Source organism: Solenopsis invicta, chromosome 13 (assembly GCF_016802725.1).
Source record: "Solenopsis invicta isolate M01_SB chromosome 13, UNIL_Sinv_3.0, whole genome shotgun sequence".
NCBI lineage: Eukaryota > Metazoa > Arthropoda > Insecta > Hymenoptera > Formicidae > Solenopsis > Solenopsis invicta.
In genome coordinates, this window is record NC_052676.1 from 3,176,826 (window position 1) to 3,194,072 (window position 17,247).

General features: G+C 36.2%; 2 protein-coding genes across 3 annotated transcripts; one reads left to right on the plus strand and one right to left on the minus strand.

Annotated features, from left to right (window-relative positions):
- Positions 1 to 80: 80 nt before the first annotated feature.
- On the minus strand, positions 81 to 7,629 carry LOC105202387 (DNA-directed RNA polymerase, mitochondrial). Its single transcript, XM_011170874.3, has 9 exons — positions 7,377 to 7,629; positions 6,813 to 6,926; positions 5,962 to 6,164; positions 5,137 to 5,342; positions 4,692 to 5,074; positions 1,915 to 4,294; positions 724 to 895; positions 535 to 638; positions 81 to 383 (listed from the first exon to the last, which is right to left on the minus strand). Exons 1-9 carry the CDS (start codon positions 7,501 to 7,503, stop codon positions 272 to 274), a joined length of 3,801 nt encoding a protein of 1,266 aa, XP_011169176.2. The 5' UTR covers positions 7,504 to 7,629; the 3' UTR covers positions 81 to 271.
- A 345-nt stretch (positions 7,630 to 7,974) lies between these two features.
- Positions 7,975 to 17,116, plus strand: LOC105202384 (cysteine sulfinic acid decarboxylase). 2 transcript variants are annotated; one of them, XM_011170867.3, is made up of 8 exons: positions 7,975 to 8,042; positions 9,951 to 10,101; positions 10,301 to 10,399; positions 11,139 to 11,767; positions 14,392 to 14,801; positions 15,179 to 15,642; positions 15,816 to 16,153; positions 16,809 to 17,116. In XM_011170867.3, the coding sequence occupies exons 4-8, from the start codon at positions 11,489 to 11,491 to the stop codon at positions 16,980 to 16,982; spliced, it is 1,665 nt and encodes a 554-aa protein (XP_011169169.2). In that variant the 5' UTR covers positions 7,975 to 8,042; positions 9,951 to 10,101; positions 10,301 to 10,399; positions 11,139 to 11,488; the 3' UTR covers positions 16,983 to 17,116. The 2 variants fall into 2 exon arrangements, with proteins under 2 accessions (XP_011169169.2, XP_025994300.2); XM_026138515.2 differs by lacking the exons at positions 7,975 to 8,042; positions 9,951 to 10,101; positions 10,301 to 10,399 and adding an exon at positions 10,735 to 10,890.
- Positions 17,117 to 17,247: the final 131 nt, after the last annotated feature.

A 17,247-nucleotide genomic window follows, 5' to 3' on the forward strand; every position in this document is an offset into this window, starting at 1 on the left:
CTTAAACCTAATCTTGAGATTTTCTTCCTTTTAAGTCGAGTGTACAGCGCAGAGGAGAGATGTTTATATGTGTAGCACACTTGAGGTTTTGATAATTTATTGTCCTAACAAGCTATTTACATATTATCTTAGAATCTATTTTATATACATATTCTAATGTATATTACATTGGGTAGTTCGTACAACGCATATAAAAGCCAATCCATGTTAAAACTTTACAGTGTTTTATATTCGCATAAATAGTATGTTTTTCGTAATAAATACAAGATGTTCAACTAAAGAAATATCGAGACGATAGGATTGTGTTGATGTCAAAGTTACCCTTCTTTGGCACCTGCTTGAAAATTTCCAGTGCGATATCGTTGTTTTTTATCGGTATAAGTCTGAAATTTTAATTAGACGCTTTTAGTAAAATGCATATCTCATCTTGCCAATTGTTTAATAATCCACGCTTTCAAATTTTTAATCCATGGACTTTCTCTAATAATCTAGACTTAAAGTTTCAAGGCTTTAAAAAATATGCGAAGAACTTACCGTCCATCACTCGTATAGTATTTCGTGTATTTTTTAGAAAAGAATTCGGACAAATCCTCGAGAATGGGCTCGCTGTGAAGCGCGATGAATTCCTCCCGACAAATCTGTAAAAAGTGAAAGACGTTGTACATTAAGGTTTCATTCAAAAGTATCTGCATTAGTGTATACAAATATTTTTCTTATTCTTACTCTGTTCATAATATCCACTGTACATGGATGTGTCCAGTAACAATCGTGCACCGACATGAACGTGATTCCTGCCTGTTCCGAGTATAAGCTCGTCAACATCATGTGACAAGAATCCAACGAGTGGATGAAATTTGGCGCGAAGGCATTCTTCTGTTTCACAGTGTCCAGCTTTCTGTAAATAATATTTGTATTACGTAAATTTTATTTTAAAAAGTACGTCACTATAACTTTATATATTTTTAGTATATAAAATAATTTTATACACTTTTTAATATGTTGTATCCAGTACAACCACGCTAACAACCCGCATAGCAACAGGAAATCAATTAAGATTCCCATTGCTATGCATATGCGTATCGAATTCAAATTCTGCATACGCAAAAGTATCGAAAGACGCTGATAGTCTTTTGGGCTTCCGAAATACTATTGCGCTACGCCAGCAATTGCTGAGTCGCTTTCCGGTATTTGTATTTCGGCTAAGCGTGGGAGCTGCATTTTGCAAGAACACGATTGGTCGAACCATTTGACAAATTTGTGAATAAATAGTGCGACCAAATCGGAAAGCGACGGGAGAGTCAATCGAACAGCTGACCGGTATGTTATTCGCCGTGCGTGACTTACACGTCGAGCCGGTAACGTAATCCGAAGATAACGCAAAGAGACCTGTATACCAGGTCGTCCATGAAACCACGTATACGATCGACATAATTATACGTCAAGTGTAAAAAGGGCAATTTGAAGAAATATATATTTATATATTAACGTTGGAATCAAGAGTGTCTACCATCTCTGACTCGTCAATGTGGCCCTTCCTCGAATCCTACTCTTGGGCGCAGCAACGATCCTAAAATACCTTACTAACGTGCTTGGACCACTACCGGGCAGAACAAATATATTTTAATATAAATTTATCAAACATATAATTTTATAAAAAAATATATTTATATACAAAAAAATGTATATATAAAATATTTTAAATTATGATTGATTATATCTTGATTTTATTTTATGTAGACATAATTATTTACTTTTATAAATAAAGTAAACACGAGAGACATACGAAATAATTTCAAAAAAAGCTCTGAAAATTTAGGTACAAGAATTCTCACATTTTTAAAATTTTATCTTCAACCATGCAGAAGAAACAAACATAAATATAAAAAAATGTACAAATAGTGTTAATGTGCTCACCTGAATACTTTAATTTTTGGATTAATCGTCTTGCTGTGTTTAGAGTAGGGTTGTATGACTGGAAGGCCCAGTGGTGTTACCCATTGTATATACTGGTTGCACCTGATCGTAATAACACGGGCGCAATCCGTAAACCAATTCTGTATCTCTTTCGCGCTCTCGAACATGCTCTGGAGGGACATAAACGTCTTCTCAACCAAGTACATGCTGCCACTCCAAACATACTTCTGATCAAAATCCTTCAAGTCGCTGAGCTGCCTGGCAATCTGCAGCCTGGCACCGAACTTTGTTACGCCGTACACCGTGGTCATCACGGTCTGCTTCATGACTTTCCTGCTGACGTGTCCCTCCAGGGCTCTGGCTATCTTGTTGCCAGCCTCCGCATCGATCTTCCTGTACTCGTCGACCATGTTGGCGACGACGCTGTACACGTCCTGCGGTCTGTCCGAGGGATACAGATTCACGCTTTTCGCTCCTATCAGATCCCTCCCGAGTGCAGCGTAATGCTGCAAACCGTTGCAACTGCCATCCTGATGGATGGGAAGCCGGCAGATGTACTTTTCCGGGTTCGGGGCCTGCAGAGCGTTATCTATCTCTTTACATGCTGCCAGAGTTTGCCATGGCTCGTCGGCCTTAGCCCACCACATCTCTCCCGTCAGAGGATTCCTCGCACTGTCCACGATCAAGTCCAATATTTTGTTCGCGAATTCCAGCCGTTTGTGCATCGGCTCCCTCTTCTTCAGACCAGTCATGTTTATCGTGTGAATCTTCAGCCAGTCCAAACCCTCCGGACCTAACGGCTTGCCCTGGGCGAACATGAGAATCGAGCGGCCCAGATCCGAACTGAGATGAGTTAGGTGAGGCGGGATCGGATATGCTCTGCCCCTAAAATCCAGATTATGTGGCATCCAGAATACCTTATCCCTGAAATGATTAGCGAGGGATAACTTATAAAGGCAGTCACACCACAGTGCGTACATCTCGTTTCTCGTGCGCTTGAGTTGGAGCAGCAGCTTCGCTATCTCTCTGCTATTCTTATCCGTCTCATTCGAGATCACTTCCGATGAAGATGGGACTACCGTAGATGGTTGAGGTACATTCAGCTCCTTCGAGCCACCCTCTCTGAAGATCTGGATCAGAATATCCAATATAGGCACATTGATCCTCCATGGGATTGAACCGAGCTGGTTCACGCAGTCGAGCACGGGATACAGCTGTTTCGTCGGCGTGTTTTTCAGCAAGCGTGACGGTTTCATATAGATATCGCGTACAAACGGTACCTTGGAGAGCAGATAACCACCGGTGTTTATGTCAATCCAAGGTCTCGGCGGAGAGAATGTCGGCAAGGAAATCGTCTCGAAGGACAGTGTCTCCGAATGCGAGTCCTTGTAGAATCTATGCAAGTGAGGATGAGGCTTAATCTCCTCCATCAAAAACTTGTTGGAATGGAGTCTGAAGAGGAGATAGAACGCAGGTATTTGCCGCTCGGGCGCACCAGGCTTGGGTACGTGCGGGATCTTCACGTCGTTTACAATGATATTGTACAAAAACTTGCCAACGTTTATCAGAGTGTTGCGGGACCACTCGGGCACCGCCATCTCGCAACAAATGCCAGACTTTCCGGCCTCGTGAACGAGCTGCTGCCACTTGACACGCCCGTTACCGATCTTGTCATCGGAGTCCTTCTGCATGTACCATTCTAAATACTTTTTGTAGACCTCGATAGAATTTTCTATAATACCGTCTTTCATTTTTTGCTGAAATTCGTATCTTTTGTAAATGTATGTTCCCAATGTTAGATAAAGATGCGTCATGGTGTAGCTGTACCCCTCGGAGAACTTGGTCAGCTGGCTGATCTCATTCAGAATTGCGTTTATGTATTCCTCCTTGGGCAACACCTGCAGAAAGGGATACAAGATCTTGAAATCAGTCTTCATCTTTGTCTCTTTCTGCTTCAAGTAAGTCAAGTTTCTCTCAAAAGCCTGAGCTACAGACGACTTCCAGCTCTCTTCCCATTCCGCGATTCGTTTGATAGCCTGCTGTCTAACGTCAGAATCTCCGGTGAACAATGCGACACTCTTCACATCCACCCTACACTGCTTCTCTAGGTCGATCTGTGTACGCGCCATGTTCTGCAACTCGTTCATGGTTACTACTCCTTTCGCTGGGCTTTGATACTTGTTCATCGTCAGATTCTGCAGTAAATTGCAGCTATACGCGACGTCGACGTTTCTGTGCTGTACATGGTACTTCGGATCCAATAATCTTATACACTGAAGAATAGTATTGCGCTGTGTCGTGTTCATTGGCGACACATTCATTATTTCATTGAAAGAGGTGCCGCTGCGATTCATATCCGTCATCACTTCTGCCGCGCTCTCTGCAAACAGTCACGATCAATTTATAAAATTGTTGCAAGAGTTAGAAAGATGTCTATGTGCATATTAAATACTCTCTTGTCAAGTTCATTATTTATAAAACTTCTGCAAATCACAGAATTAATGAAACTAAAATCAAAATTTTTCGAAAGAAACTATAGAACATTTTAAATGTCAAATATACATTATTATGACTAGAAAAATCGAATCATTTAAAACATTTTAAATTTGTTAAAAAAAATTATAATTAATCAGGTAAAAAGTTTTGCTATGTAAAAAGTTGATTTACATTTTCTGTTTATACTTTTGAAATTTTTACCTTAAATATTTTTTTTTAATATCTGACTTTTTTATATTTTTTATATAGCTGTTTTTAAAAACCATGTTGATTCTATTAACCTGCGCGTTTCTCCGGATTTTTCATTCTTCCGATTATCTCGAACATGAGAGCATACGTCTGGACGTTTAGCTTGACAGAATCCACCTTCATTATCCTGTAGATCTCGAACGCTTTTTCCACGTGCATGTTGGAAATGTGAACCTTCAGAAGTAGATTATAAAGTGGGGCGGTGGAAATTTTGCTGCGTTTAAGATGATTTTTATTCAACGTGAGCATCTTGAAGGCTTTATGTGGCATATTGATTTGTATATAAACGTCCATATGCGCCAATAATTGAGAGATCAGATTGTGATCAGAAAGTCGAGTCTCAAGCTCGGCCTCACTCATGAAGGGAATCATAGCATACGGATTTGAAACCATGTTGTATTTAGATGTCTGCACACTAAAAAAATATGATAAAAAAATTTCTATAAAAAAAATTGTTTCAATTTTAATCATACTTACGTATCGTCCTGATTTTTATCTTTGTTTATACTGTCCTCATTATTGTCGATTTGCTGCAGCATATCCAGGAAGGAAGAATCCTTAATCAAAGCGGTTTGATCGCTCATGCCGGACTCTTTCAGATTTTCCACAACTTCCGATGTGTCATCCAATTGCTCGTCGGATTCCTTAAGTATGACGCCATGCGTATTATCCACCTTGTCGTCCTAAAATCGATATGTCAATTTAATCTCTGCAGGTGGTTTAAACTCATATGATACTTATAATATTTAATTAATATTATATTTAAATAAATTATAATTACAATATTTAATATATTTAATATAAATTATGTTTATAATTTAAATTATATTCTTGATATCAATATTTAATCCTTATAACACATTGTGAAAAACAGCATTTTATCTCTACAAACCTAAGCATCTCACATCTATTTTTTCAACCATTTAAAGTGATTAAAAAATCATTAAAAATTTATGAACATACTTTCAAGTTTTGATAACAAATGTCTGTACTTTATTGCTTTGCAAAAAAATGTAGTATAATTATCGAAGATCATTTGTAAAATTTTGAGAAATTTTCCTAAATAGAAATTGGACATGAGTCACCCAGGTTTGTACAGAAAGAATATATAAAAAAGACTCTAGAATTTTCTAATTTAGGTATGGGGAGCTTTGAAAAAATATACAGAAACTCCAAATTCTTCAAAAAGTATAAATATTCAGGCATATAAAAATTAAATATTTCTATTCAGAAATATGTGTCATATAACTTGGGTCTTTTCCTTAGAAGTGCATTATATGAAATTTAAATACTTCTACTTGCCATATAAATCAAATTCTTTTTCACTCTAGTTTTTTTATGGGTGTCCTTGATTTGTGTCGTCATTGACTCCTTCTTAAGACGAAAATTAGGGATCTTATGCAGCTTGTCCAGTGTAATATTAGGTTGACCAACCAGGAGGGACACCTGAGCTGAGCTCAACTTGTGAACTGCTGCTTTCCTGTTGTTGGTTGTCTGATCTGTTACTAAAGTGGTACAAAATAGAAGATTATTAATTATATATTATCCATTAATTATCAAGATTGGAAGTAATACTATTCTTGTAACTCTGTTATCATAGTAGTTACTTTTTACATTTTAAATCTATTTAAAATATAATTTCCATTATGTGTGTGTTCAGTCTTTAACTAGTTTTCGACACATTTAAAATCATTTAAAGTGCCTAGATTCTGTTGCATACAATTAAGAATAATTTTATCATTTAAATATTAAAATTATTTAATACAAGATTGAAAATACAAAAAAATATAAATTTTAATGTATTTATAAATTTAGTAAAAATAAAAAATTTATTTGTATTTTGAATTTGTATTTTAAAAACTTTTTCAATATTTTGCAAATTTGAAATACAAAATAATATTGTTTTCATTAATATTTTAACAAAAAACATTAGAAAAGTAATTTTTTGTTTTTGTTTTAATTTGATTTTGTTTTAGTATTAAAGAAGTAATGGAAAAAGTAGTTAATTGTTACTTTTTTAGTAAAAGTAATATTATTTTTTAGAATTAATATCTAGTTACCTCTTTGATTTGGCAAACAGTAACAGCAATTTTGAAACGATAACTTTCACAGGTCTACTTTACACGTATTTTAATTTATACTCTTCTACATACCTTCCAGTAACTCTGCATACTTCTTCGAGCGACGTTTGACCTTCTTTTGCAGGGGAGCTTGCAGTTCCACTGTATCGGTCGTTGAATAACAGCGAGTCAACGAACATCTTGTTGCTGGAAATACACACAATAAGTTATTACAAGATGCGAATGCAAAAGGAGGATCAATCCCTCAGAGAATTCTATTCAATCTCTATATAATCTTCCATCACCTTACAATAGACCTTGACCATTAGTCTGTCTACAGTGTCTAAAATATCTTGAGTTGCAAATCTACGTTTCTACATGAACACATAGCAAAGAAAAATTGATTGATGCCGCTGATAACACATGATAACGTTGCTCTACACCACTTAACATGGAAACAAATCTGCACTGATCACATTGTGATCACAAAACGTGGTTTCTTTGTCGCACGACTAATATAAAAAGAAAAAGAGAAAGTCGCGTAAGGAGACTCGACAAGGTGAGGGAGGGCCAAAGCTCGCGAAACCACAATACGTTGCTCGCAATCGTTCTTAAATAATGTTTTTCTCGAATAAATACACACACGTGTTTACGTACCACGGGGTGGGTTCAGATGATGAAAGTTGCAGAAGGAGCATAGCCGGCACTGGGTCCCGGCCGGTCGTGTCGACGCGATGCGTGCATTCTGCATCGAGACCGCGCGCGTCTTAAGGAAGTTGAACATCCTTGTAGGTAGGCTGCACACTGTCAGTCATCAATTACCGAGGACGTCGACGACGGTGTCAGCGCAACGCGCTAACCTCGCCGAACGAGCCACCATGACTGAATCAGATTGAATAACAGAGAGGTTAGGAACAAGGAACGTGGCGGAAGTAGAGGGCCGATCGTCACTTATTTGCACTTTCTACACCTCGGAAATGAGCCCCCTCTCTTTCGCTCTCTTCATTTATTCATCTCTCTCTAACGCCGAACGAGTGAGTTTTGTTGTTTTTATTTTTATTTTAAAAGTATAATTATAATGTGAGACACATTTTCAACATAAAATAATAATGATTTGCATCGTAATGCGAAAAGTGCATGAACGCGAAGTTAAAAAGCGCGGGATACGTTTACGTAGTGTCGATCTTGACGCGTGAAGTTGATCGCTTGAGAAAGACGAAGCCGCTTCGCGCCTATATTAACTCCATTCGTTCTTTCCAAGGACGCGATGGACGCGGGACGGATCGGCTGCGGAACGAATCGGCATCGCGATACGTTAAACAGGTGAACGAAACTTATATTCGCATTAACATTTACTGCCAAATCAATCATCGCGTAATGTAGTTTCGATATACCTGCGCAGCGCGGCTGCGACGCGAGCGAGATGCGCTGATCTCGACGCTTAAAGTTGACCGCGCGGAAACGAAGCCGGCTTAATGCCATCTTTGCACTTTCGTCTGATTGCAGAAGAGTGGCGTCAGTCGCAAACTGATTAAATAGGCGAGCGAAATCTAGATTAATCTCGCAATAAGATTTACTGCCAAGTTGATTATCGGACAATAAAAATTCGGTGCTTATAATCCATGAAGACGCGCTTGCGTGTAATAATTAATGCCGAAGAAATATATTGCACAAATAATTGACCAAACGACAAGTATATGTTGTCGTGTATTGCAAGTAACGCGCGCTGATATTTTATAGAATTAACACGCTTGCTCTAGCGAATTGGGAAATAATCATTATAAAGGACAGCGTATTTATTTGTTAATTCGACAATGTTGCGGAAAATAATGCATGATTTGCGAAATTAAGAGCGGGATAAATAGCGTCGCCGCGGTAGCGTGAATGTAGCGTCGATCTTGCCGCGTGAAGTTAACCGCACGCGGGAGACGAAGCCGCTTCCCGCCACTTTGAATTGCATTCAAAATGATAATGTCTAAAATAAAAGTAATCTGTAATATATCCGAGTAACTAATATAAAAAATACACATTAAAAAAGCATATTATTTTTATAATAATTACATTTCTAATAATATTTAATTCTTATTTTTATTTATTTCTTTATAATGAACAACAAATACAAATTCTGCACAAATCAATTTTTTTTTTTAATCATTGTTAATGTTTTACACTTTTGTAATCTTACAAAAAATTTTATAAATATGTTTTTCATTAGAAATTTTTAATTTAATTATAAATGTAAAAATAAGAATATGTTATTGTTCCAAAAGTTCTGTCAAATACTTTTGCGATTTAACCGACATATCGGCTAGTTATTATCCATAGTTTAAAAGTATTTAATTTAATATTAGGCAGAGATATTTAAATTGATTATTCAAATTGTCTTTTTGATTATACTTTTAAATCTTTTCCTCAAGAAGACAAACAATTTAATTTGATATAAAAATTTTGCTTAATTTATTTATGTCAATTTTCGACGACAATTTGTAAAAATAGAAGGTTAATCAAAATTATCTGAATGGCTCTTAAATCTTTTCAATTACCCTTCAAAAAAATCTTCATACAAAGTACAAATAATTTTATAATGAAATTGTTTAAGAAATCAGTTAATTAAAGGCAAAGCTTGTACAAATTCCCGTTTGTCGCAGATTGATATGAACTAAATTGACGTTAAATTTTGTGTCACACATTTTTTTTAGTTTGCAAATATAATGCGGAACCAAGCAGAAAAGTAGTTTAATGCCGCAAAAACAAATTAATTATGGCGCACAATATTGTTTGCAAAATCGTAGCGACATTGAGGAATTTTCCATCATTTGAGCGATCACGTTATGACATTTTGTGTGCATTAAGACCGCGGCGGAAATATTTTGTTACAGTAATAATGGCATAAATGTTTGCCGACACAACATTAATAAATATTTATATAAATATACGACGTTAACGAATCGTATCGGGGCCATGCATCCTATTAGCAGGTGCCTAGCTGTAAAATACAGCACACTTTGACATTACAAAAACAATGCAGTAGTCACACTACGGTCTCTGATTATTTTATTAGATGCATATTATTTTTTTTTACAATTTGTTGTCTCTCAACGATGAGATTTATATTACAATCCAGCTGTCAGTGTTGAAATCGATTGGAAATACAAGGAAAATAGTTGTCTGTAAAATAAATGCGTTTGTTTTAATGGAGACATTCACTTACAAGGTTTGTTCGCGTTGCAGGCTTCAACATATTTCCACTCACTTCAACACGCTCCAATACGTTCAAATCAATGTACAATGTTGTGATTGGTGATGAAACTGATCCAAGTGATCCAAGTGCTTTCTGGTCTACATTGGAGCATGCGAACAAACCTAAAATATTCATGAACAGGTACGACAATTAAGCCTACATGTTGTATTATAGAATAAAATTAAGCACATGTATTTTATTATAGAATAAAATTACTGTTATTATACTATAAATTATAATGCATTATAGAAAATTCTTCTTATTACATATATTTACATTTGATTATCAGAGTTGCGTAAGTTAATTTTTCTAATATAAAAATAATATTACGTGCTTATAGGGAATTGACGTCAAAGAGTGAATCACCGAAGGGGGAAAGTCGAAAGGATGGTGGACTTTCCTTCTATTGCGTCAAGAAATGTGAAAAAAAAGTTACTTTGTAAGTATGATCCTGTTCAATCGTGTTCACGAGCATCTCGATATCTTGTCAGGTTGCGATTCTTACAAGTTTTACTAATAATTGTGAACGTCCTTGGCTCCGTGCGTGCGGAACGAGGACGGGGTTCGCTAAACAAAAACGCGAACAAGCCATTGTTATTTCGTAACATGCGGGAGGAACGTTTAACGCGACTCGAAGGCTCTTCGCGATCTCACTTTTCCCCGTCACGGTCAGGAGAGATCGCGATATTGTTGCATATTGCTGCACGGTCTCCCATTGGTGTATATAAATGAATGCTTAATGATAATTATCCTACCGCTAATTGCCGGCGGGCTTATTACTTCATTCTTCAACGTGGGTACCTAAGTAGCGTTTATTCTAGGGCTCTCAGATAAGAGATTCGAGTATACCGTGTGTTCAATCGAATAGTTTGAAATAAAAGATGTGAACATCAAATTCGAATGGTTCAGTTCAAACTTAAGCAGTGATCGGTATGCAATGTCACTTTGTGCTGTCTGAAATTTACAAAGAAGATGGAAAATTCAGTATGCATTGGAAGCAGAAGAGCAGTTTTCCACCAGTCTCTTCTTTTTACATGAATCCCTATAAGCGCTACAATATTCCTAGAATATTATGCGAATATTATAAAAAATTAAAATTATATTAAAACAATATTTTTTAATATTATAGAAATATTATATTATAATAAATAATAATAAATAATATTGCAACGTTATAGGGTTCGGTCTCAAATGACGCAGAAGAATTTTCCTGATGAGTTTCCCCGGAATGAATCACCTTTCAATCTGTTCGGCAGCTGTTATCATTATCGGTACACTTTAATTAGTCCGATGGGACCGCCCCTTGACTTTCTTCCGGGGATTTCCGGAGTCTCCTGATTCTCCGAACTAAAATCGAAGAGACTCTTTGCCCGCGCGAGGGGTAACGCAAGCGGAAACGCTCTGAAGTCCGGGAAAAAGCCGGAGAGAGTACTGGAGGGAGAAGTCCTTGATCGACGGCGTTAATACGTATAAAGGAAACCGTTCTCGTCGTCGCGGGTCCAGACTGATCGATCGAGCTTCGATAGTCATGCCCGCCAACGAGGATACCACCAACGGCGTCACGTTGGTGCGAACTGAATCCGGAAGTACCGGCGGACCATCCGCGGGAACAAGGCGGAAGACGTCCGGAGAACAATGTCCGCAAAAAAATGTCCCGTTGATTCTGGCTCCTTCGGGTCTCACCAACGGCACCGAGGCACAAAGAGGCAGCGAGAAACGGGACTTCCGCAGCATACCGAGTCGGGACGCCCATGAGAAACTCTTCAGGGATTTCTTTGAGCTCGTCCTGCAGCGGGCGGTGTTCCAGGTGAGTCTGAAACTTAGCGACAGCACTCACTCATTTTTTACTGATTTTAGCATAAAATCTTAATTGAAAGTGAAACAATGCTCACACAAATGTATAAAATTGGAATATAAATTAGAAAATATATAAAATATATTTTTTCTTTCTCTTGTATAATCTCTATTCATATATAGAGAAAAAATAATAGGAAGGAAAATTATATAATAAGAGAAATAATTTTCATATTATTTTTTTTTAAATAAAGAATGAGTATTAATATGTTAAAAATTCTGAAACAAATTTATGTGCAAGTTTCTTAAACAAATAACAAAAAAGACTATATTAAAAGAAGAAAACTTTATTTAGTATGGAATAGATTATTCTATTGTTCATTTTTACTTTATTCCATATATACAGACATATTTTTAATATATAAATACTTTTTGGAAAAGTTACAAGTCTTAGAACTATCCATCTGTTATAACTTACTGTTAGTGAAATAATTGTACAATAATATTCCTGAAGTTAGTTTTAAAGGTCGGAATATTTTACTTTCACCTTCTTAAGATTTTCCTCAAAGATGCTTCTACACTAACAAACGAAGTGGAGAAATTCAAACAGATCTAGATGCACGTGTAACTTTGTTTTCAAAGTGCATAGGATATAAATGAGGTTCAATTATTATTAGTGTCCTGAATACTAGAAATTAGATCCTTTTTTAATTAGTAAAAGAGTAGTTAAACTTTTTAATTTAAGTAAAATTAAATTTAGTTGTGTATAAAAAATATAAATATAATTAATATACTCAAAAAAGTATTTAAGATCGAATTTTCCATATTTAAGATAATATCAATAATTGGGCCATTTAATTACATTTGTTTATATAAAATTAAGTAAGTTTTTAATTTACATTTATGTAGAAAATATCTATATATTTATATTTAATGTATTGTACGTATATGTGTATGTTTTTTATTTCATATAATTTTTCATATTTTGCACAATTTTTCATATTTCCGGGACATCTGGCAACAATAGTAAATTATTCTGTTCTATTCCGTACTTGAATTTACATATCTGTCTCCATAGAGAATGCTATCGCTCGGATTGATTCTATCACGTTATCGTCATTATTGCAATGATACCGAAAGCGATATCACGTATGATGTGCGATTTCGCAATGTTGCAAAAGAAAAGTTTAAAGTTAAAATCTCTGGAAAAATACTCTTTAGGATTTTTGCTCCTAATGCCATAAACGCCAGCTTAGATCCTTAATAGCCTGACATCGTGGATGTGCACGGAGTGATTAACGTGCGATCAACGCGCGCTGCATTTTTATGCTAATGTTATTCTATTCATCATAAATGCAGTGGAATTTATGCCGTTTGGCAAGCATAAGAGTGGTATTACTTGCAAATTACAGTAGTAGCAACGGATGATTTGCCGGCAATTAAATCGTCAGGATCATATTAATATACCACGCTTCTCAGCAAATTAAATGCAAATCACATATAAGTGCCCGACCAGGGACATGCACTGAATAAAAAAAAAACGCAATCCTTAATGAGAGCGTATTATATCGCTTACTCGAGAAAAATGCGGCATATTCTGTGAATTTGTTCATTAATTCCTTGAGAAATTCAAAATCGATTTTTCCTAACAGATATCCTGTTTGATTTTTTTTAGTTCCTTGAATCTTTTTATTACAATTTTTAAGAGATTTTTTTAAATCAGACATTTAAAGTGATTAAGCGTCGAGCTAAATTATCATTGAAGTAAAATACATTTAAAGTTAAACGACGGACAACATTTTATTGTCTATTTGCAAAAAACGGCGTTCTTTTGTTCGCTTAGTATAATGAAGAAACTGTTCGTATTTCAACATTTTTGGCAAGAGAAAGTTAAATTCAAATTGTATCAAGAATTCGTCGGCGAGGCACGTTGCAAAACATCATGCAACAAATCCTTGTTACCTTCGTGATATTTAGACTTTTGAAATTGGAGATAATTTAGGAAATGACCTTAATCGGTCATTTTTATTATCTAAAAAGGAATCACTTTCTATTGAGTTATGACAATGATGGTGTAGTTTGCCTAGAGAAGGAATCGATTTACACTTGTCCACAAGAATTAAAAAAGTGATTATCTACCTAAAAAATTTTCAACATACATATCTTTAGTACAAAAATGTTTACATTTTTAAAAATTCTTTATATTTTTAATGTATAAAAAAATTTCTGAAGAAGTTAAACTTCTGATTTTATAAGTTTTCTTCGGAAAAATATAAAATGTGAAATCTTGAAAAGCTTAAATATTTTATTTTTAAACATATGTTTAATATACGTTATGTATCAATTTAATTGACATATATAAAGAATTTTAGAAAATATGTAAATTTTCTTAACGCTTCTGAAAAATGTTCTAGTTCGTATAAAAATTAAGTCTAAGAAATTTTCTAAAAAAATTATAAAATTACACAGAAATTTTGAAAAATTCTGGAATTTATATGAAAAATTATATGAAGAATTTAAAAAAAACATTTTTGCCAAGAACCAGTTTATAAAAAGTAACCTGCAAAATTATATGAAAAATTTTACAAAAAATTTAAAGAGATTCTTAATTCATATGTTGTATTTCATATCGTGTAGTCCACCTCTGGGGAGGATCGCGTGGTCGAGTGGGTGGATCCTTACGAGCTGCGCTCCGTAGTCGATCTCTCGTTAGTCGATCTCTCGTTGCCGGCCGAAGGTGTCAGCCACGAGGAGCTGCTGAAACTGACGCGTGATGTCATTAAGTACAGCGTGAAGACGGGCCATCCGCACTTCGTGAACCAGCTGTTCTCCAGTTTGGATCCATATGGGTTGCTGGGCCAGTGGCTGACCGACGCACTCAATCCGTCCGTCTACACTTACGAGGTGTCCCCGGTGTTCTCCCTGATGGAAGAGGATGTGCTGCGAGAGATGCGCTCCATTATCGGCTGGCACAACGGCGAGGGCCTCTTCTGTCCCGGCGGCTCCATGGCAAACGGATACGCCATCAACCTGGCGCGTCACCATAGGTGATTATTTACCAGTTTCTTCTCAAGGTATATTATTAGGAAATCATTTATTTTATTATATATATACAATATTATTTTTTTCTCTATCTAAATTATTACCATCGTTATAACATCCCATACAGCACAGAAACATTGCAGAAACATTTCATTGCAAGATTGTAACATTTCCAAACAAAATGTTTCTGCGACAAATAGCAAAATGTTTGCCATTAGAAATATTATCAAGAAATCATTTATATTGCACAAAAATCTTTACAATGTCTCTGCAACGTTGCACTGCAATATGCATTGCATTGTTGTTTTTGTATAATTGCACGAGATCATTTATCATCTCGTCGGAACTAAACAAATAAAATTATCAACGTAATTAATTTCAGATATCCGCACCTGAAGCAAACCGGATTATCGCAGATGCCACGGCTGGTAGTGTTCACGTCGGAAGACGCGCACTATTCCGTAAAGAAGCTTGCCGCGTTTCTGGGCATCGGTTACGACAACGTATACCTGGCGAAGGTCGATTCCCGCGGTAAGATGGTAGTCTCCGATCTGGAGGCTCAGATCGCCCGTGCCATCGAGGAGGGTGCCGCGCCGCTCATGGTGTCCGCCACCGCTGGCACTACTGTGATAGGCGCGTTCGATCCTCTCAAGGATATTGCGGAGGTCTGCAAGAAGTATGGGCTTTGGTTCCACGTGGACGCCGCATGGGGCGGCGGTGCACTTGTCTCCGCAGCATATCGCGGCCTCTTGGACGGCCTTCATCTCGCCGACTCCGTCACCTGGAATCCCCACAAGTTGCTCGCCGCGCCGCAGCAGTGTTCCACCCTGCTGCTTCGCCACAAAGGTTTCTTATTTATCCTTATATTTTTTCTTGTACATAATTTGATTAATAATCATAAAAATCGTAATCACAGAAATTAAAATCCCCCAAAAAGTCCCTCTTATCTCAACTATTAGGACATTGCGTAATAATCGCGTGATAATCACATAACAGAGTTTCAATTATTCTTAACTTAGGTTTGCTGCAAGCGGCGCACGGTTGCGGGGCGAGCTATCTCTTCCAGAACGACAAGTTCTACGACGCATCATTCGACTGCGGCGATCGGCACGTGCAGTGCGGTCGCCGCGCCGACGTCGTCAAGTTCTGGTACATGTGGAAGGCGAAAGGCACGCGCGGCCTTGAGGCCCACGTCGACCGCGTGTTCGCACTCTCGCGTTACTTCGCCGATCTCATAAGGGCACGCGAGGGCTGGCACCTGCTCGTCGAACCGGAGTGCACCAACGTTTGCTTCCGTTACGTTCCGCCGTCGAAGAGGCACCTGGCCGGCCAGGAACTTGATCAGGTACTCCACAAGGTAAGTAACACAACATAATTGACGATATTACGAAGTGCAAAACAGTATTTGAAAAATTTTTATCAATTTATCGATTAGTAATTATAATTAATAATTTAATTTTTGATTATAATAAGCAATACAAATTTTTTAATTGTTTTAAAGTAAATCTTAAGAATCGCGATTAAAATAAATTGCATGTAACTGTGATTGTTGTTAATTCAATTAATGGAAAGTAATTTATTATTGCTGATTAAAAAATTAATCGCTCTTAATTAATTTTCAATTTTAGTTTATACTGATATATTATATAGCATTGATTAATAGCCGAACAACATTAATATAAAAAATAATTTATTGACTGATTTTGATATAGTAATAATTATTATATATTAATTAATATTTTGAATTTTTAGTAAATTATTTTAGTTGACAAATAAATTATCCGAGTAATGCTCAGTAGCGATACGTAGCAATGAATTTGGAAAGATAAGCAGATTATTTTGTTCTGCCTGGATTGACAAGATAAATTTAAATACTTTGATTGTTATTTTTTATATTGTCACGTAAAGTGGTCTTTTTTCGATGTACCTATATACTATCTATATACTATCTACATTTTTAATTCTTAATTTATTTTTTCTTCTGTTGATATTTTGATTTTATTTTGATGAAGATTGCGCCGATAATCAAGGAACGAATGGTGCGAGCTGGGACAATGCTGATTACGTATCAAACGTTAAGAAATATGCCGAACTTCTTCAGATTGGTGCTGCAAAACTCCGGAGTAATGGAAGCAGACATGAAGTTCTTCGTCGAGGAGATAGAAAGGCTCGCTGCAGATCTTTGATTAGTTTGAATAATTATTATTGTAAATAGCAATATAGAACGTGTATGTATTAGCATAAGAAATAGTTGCACTAGTTACAGTATAGTTGATAAGTAATCTAACTGAGAAAAAAACAGGAAATGATGACTACAATATTCAATTCTTAAATCAAACCTCTTTTCCTTATTGGCTATTTCATAATGTTAATCGTAATATTGTCATAACCAGATATTATTTACAGGTACTTATACTTCATCACAATAATTCACATTTTTTACATTTATGT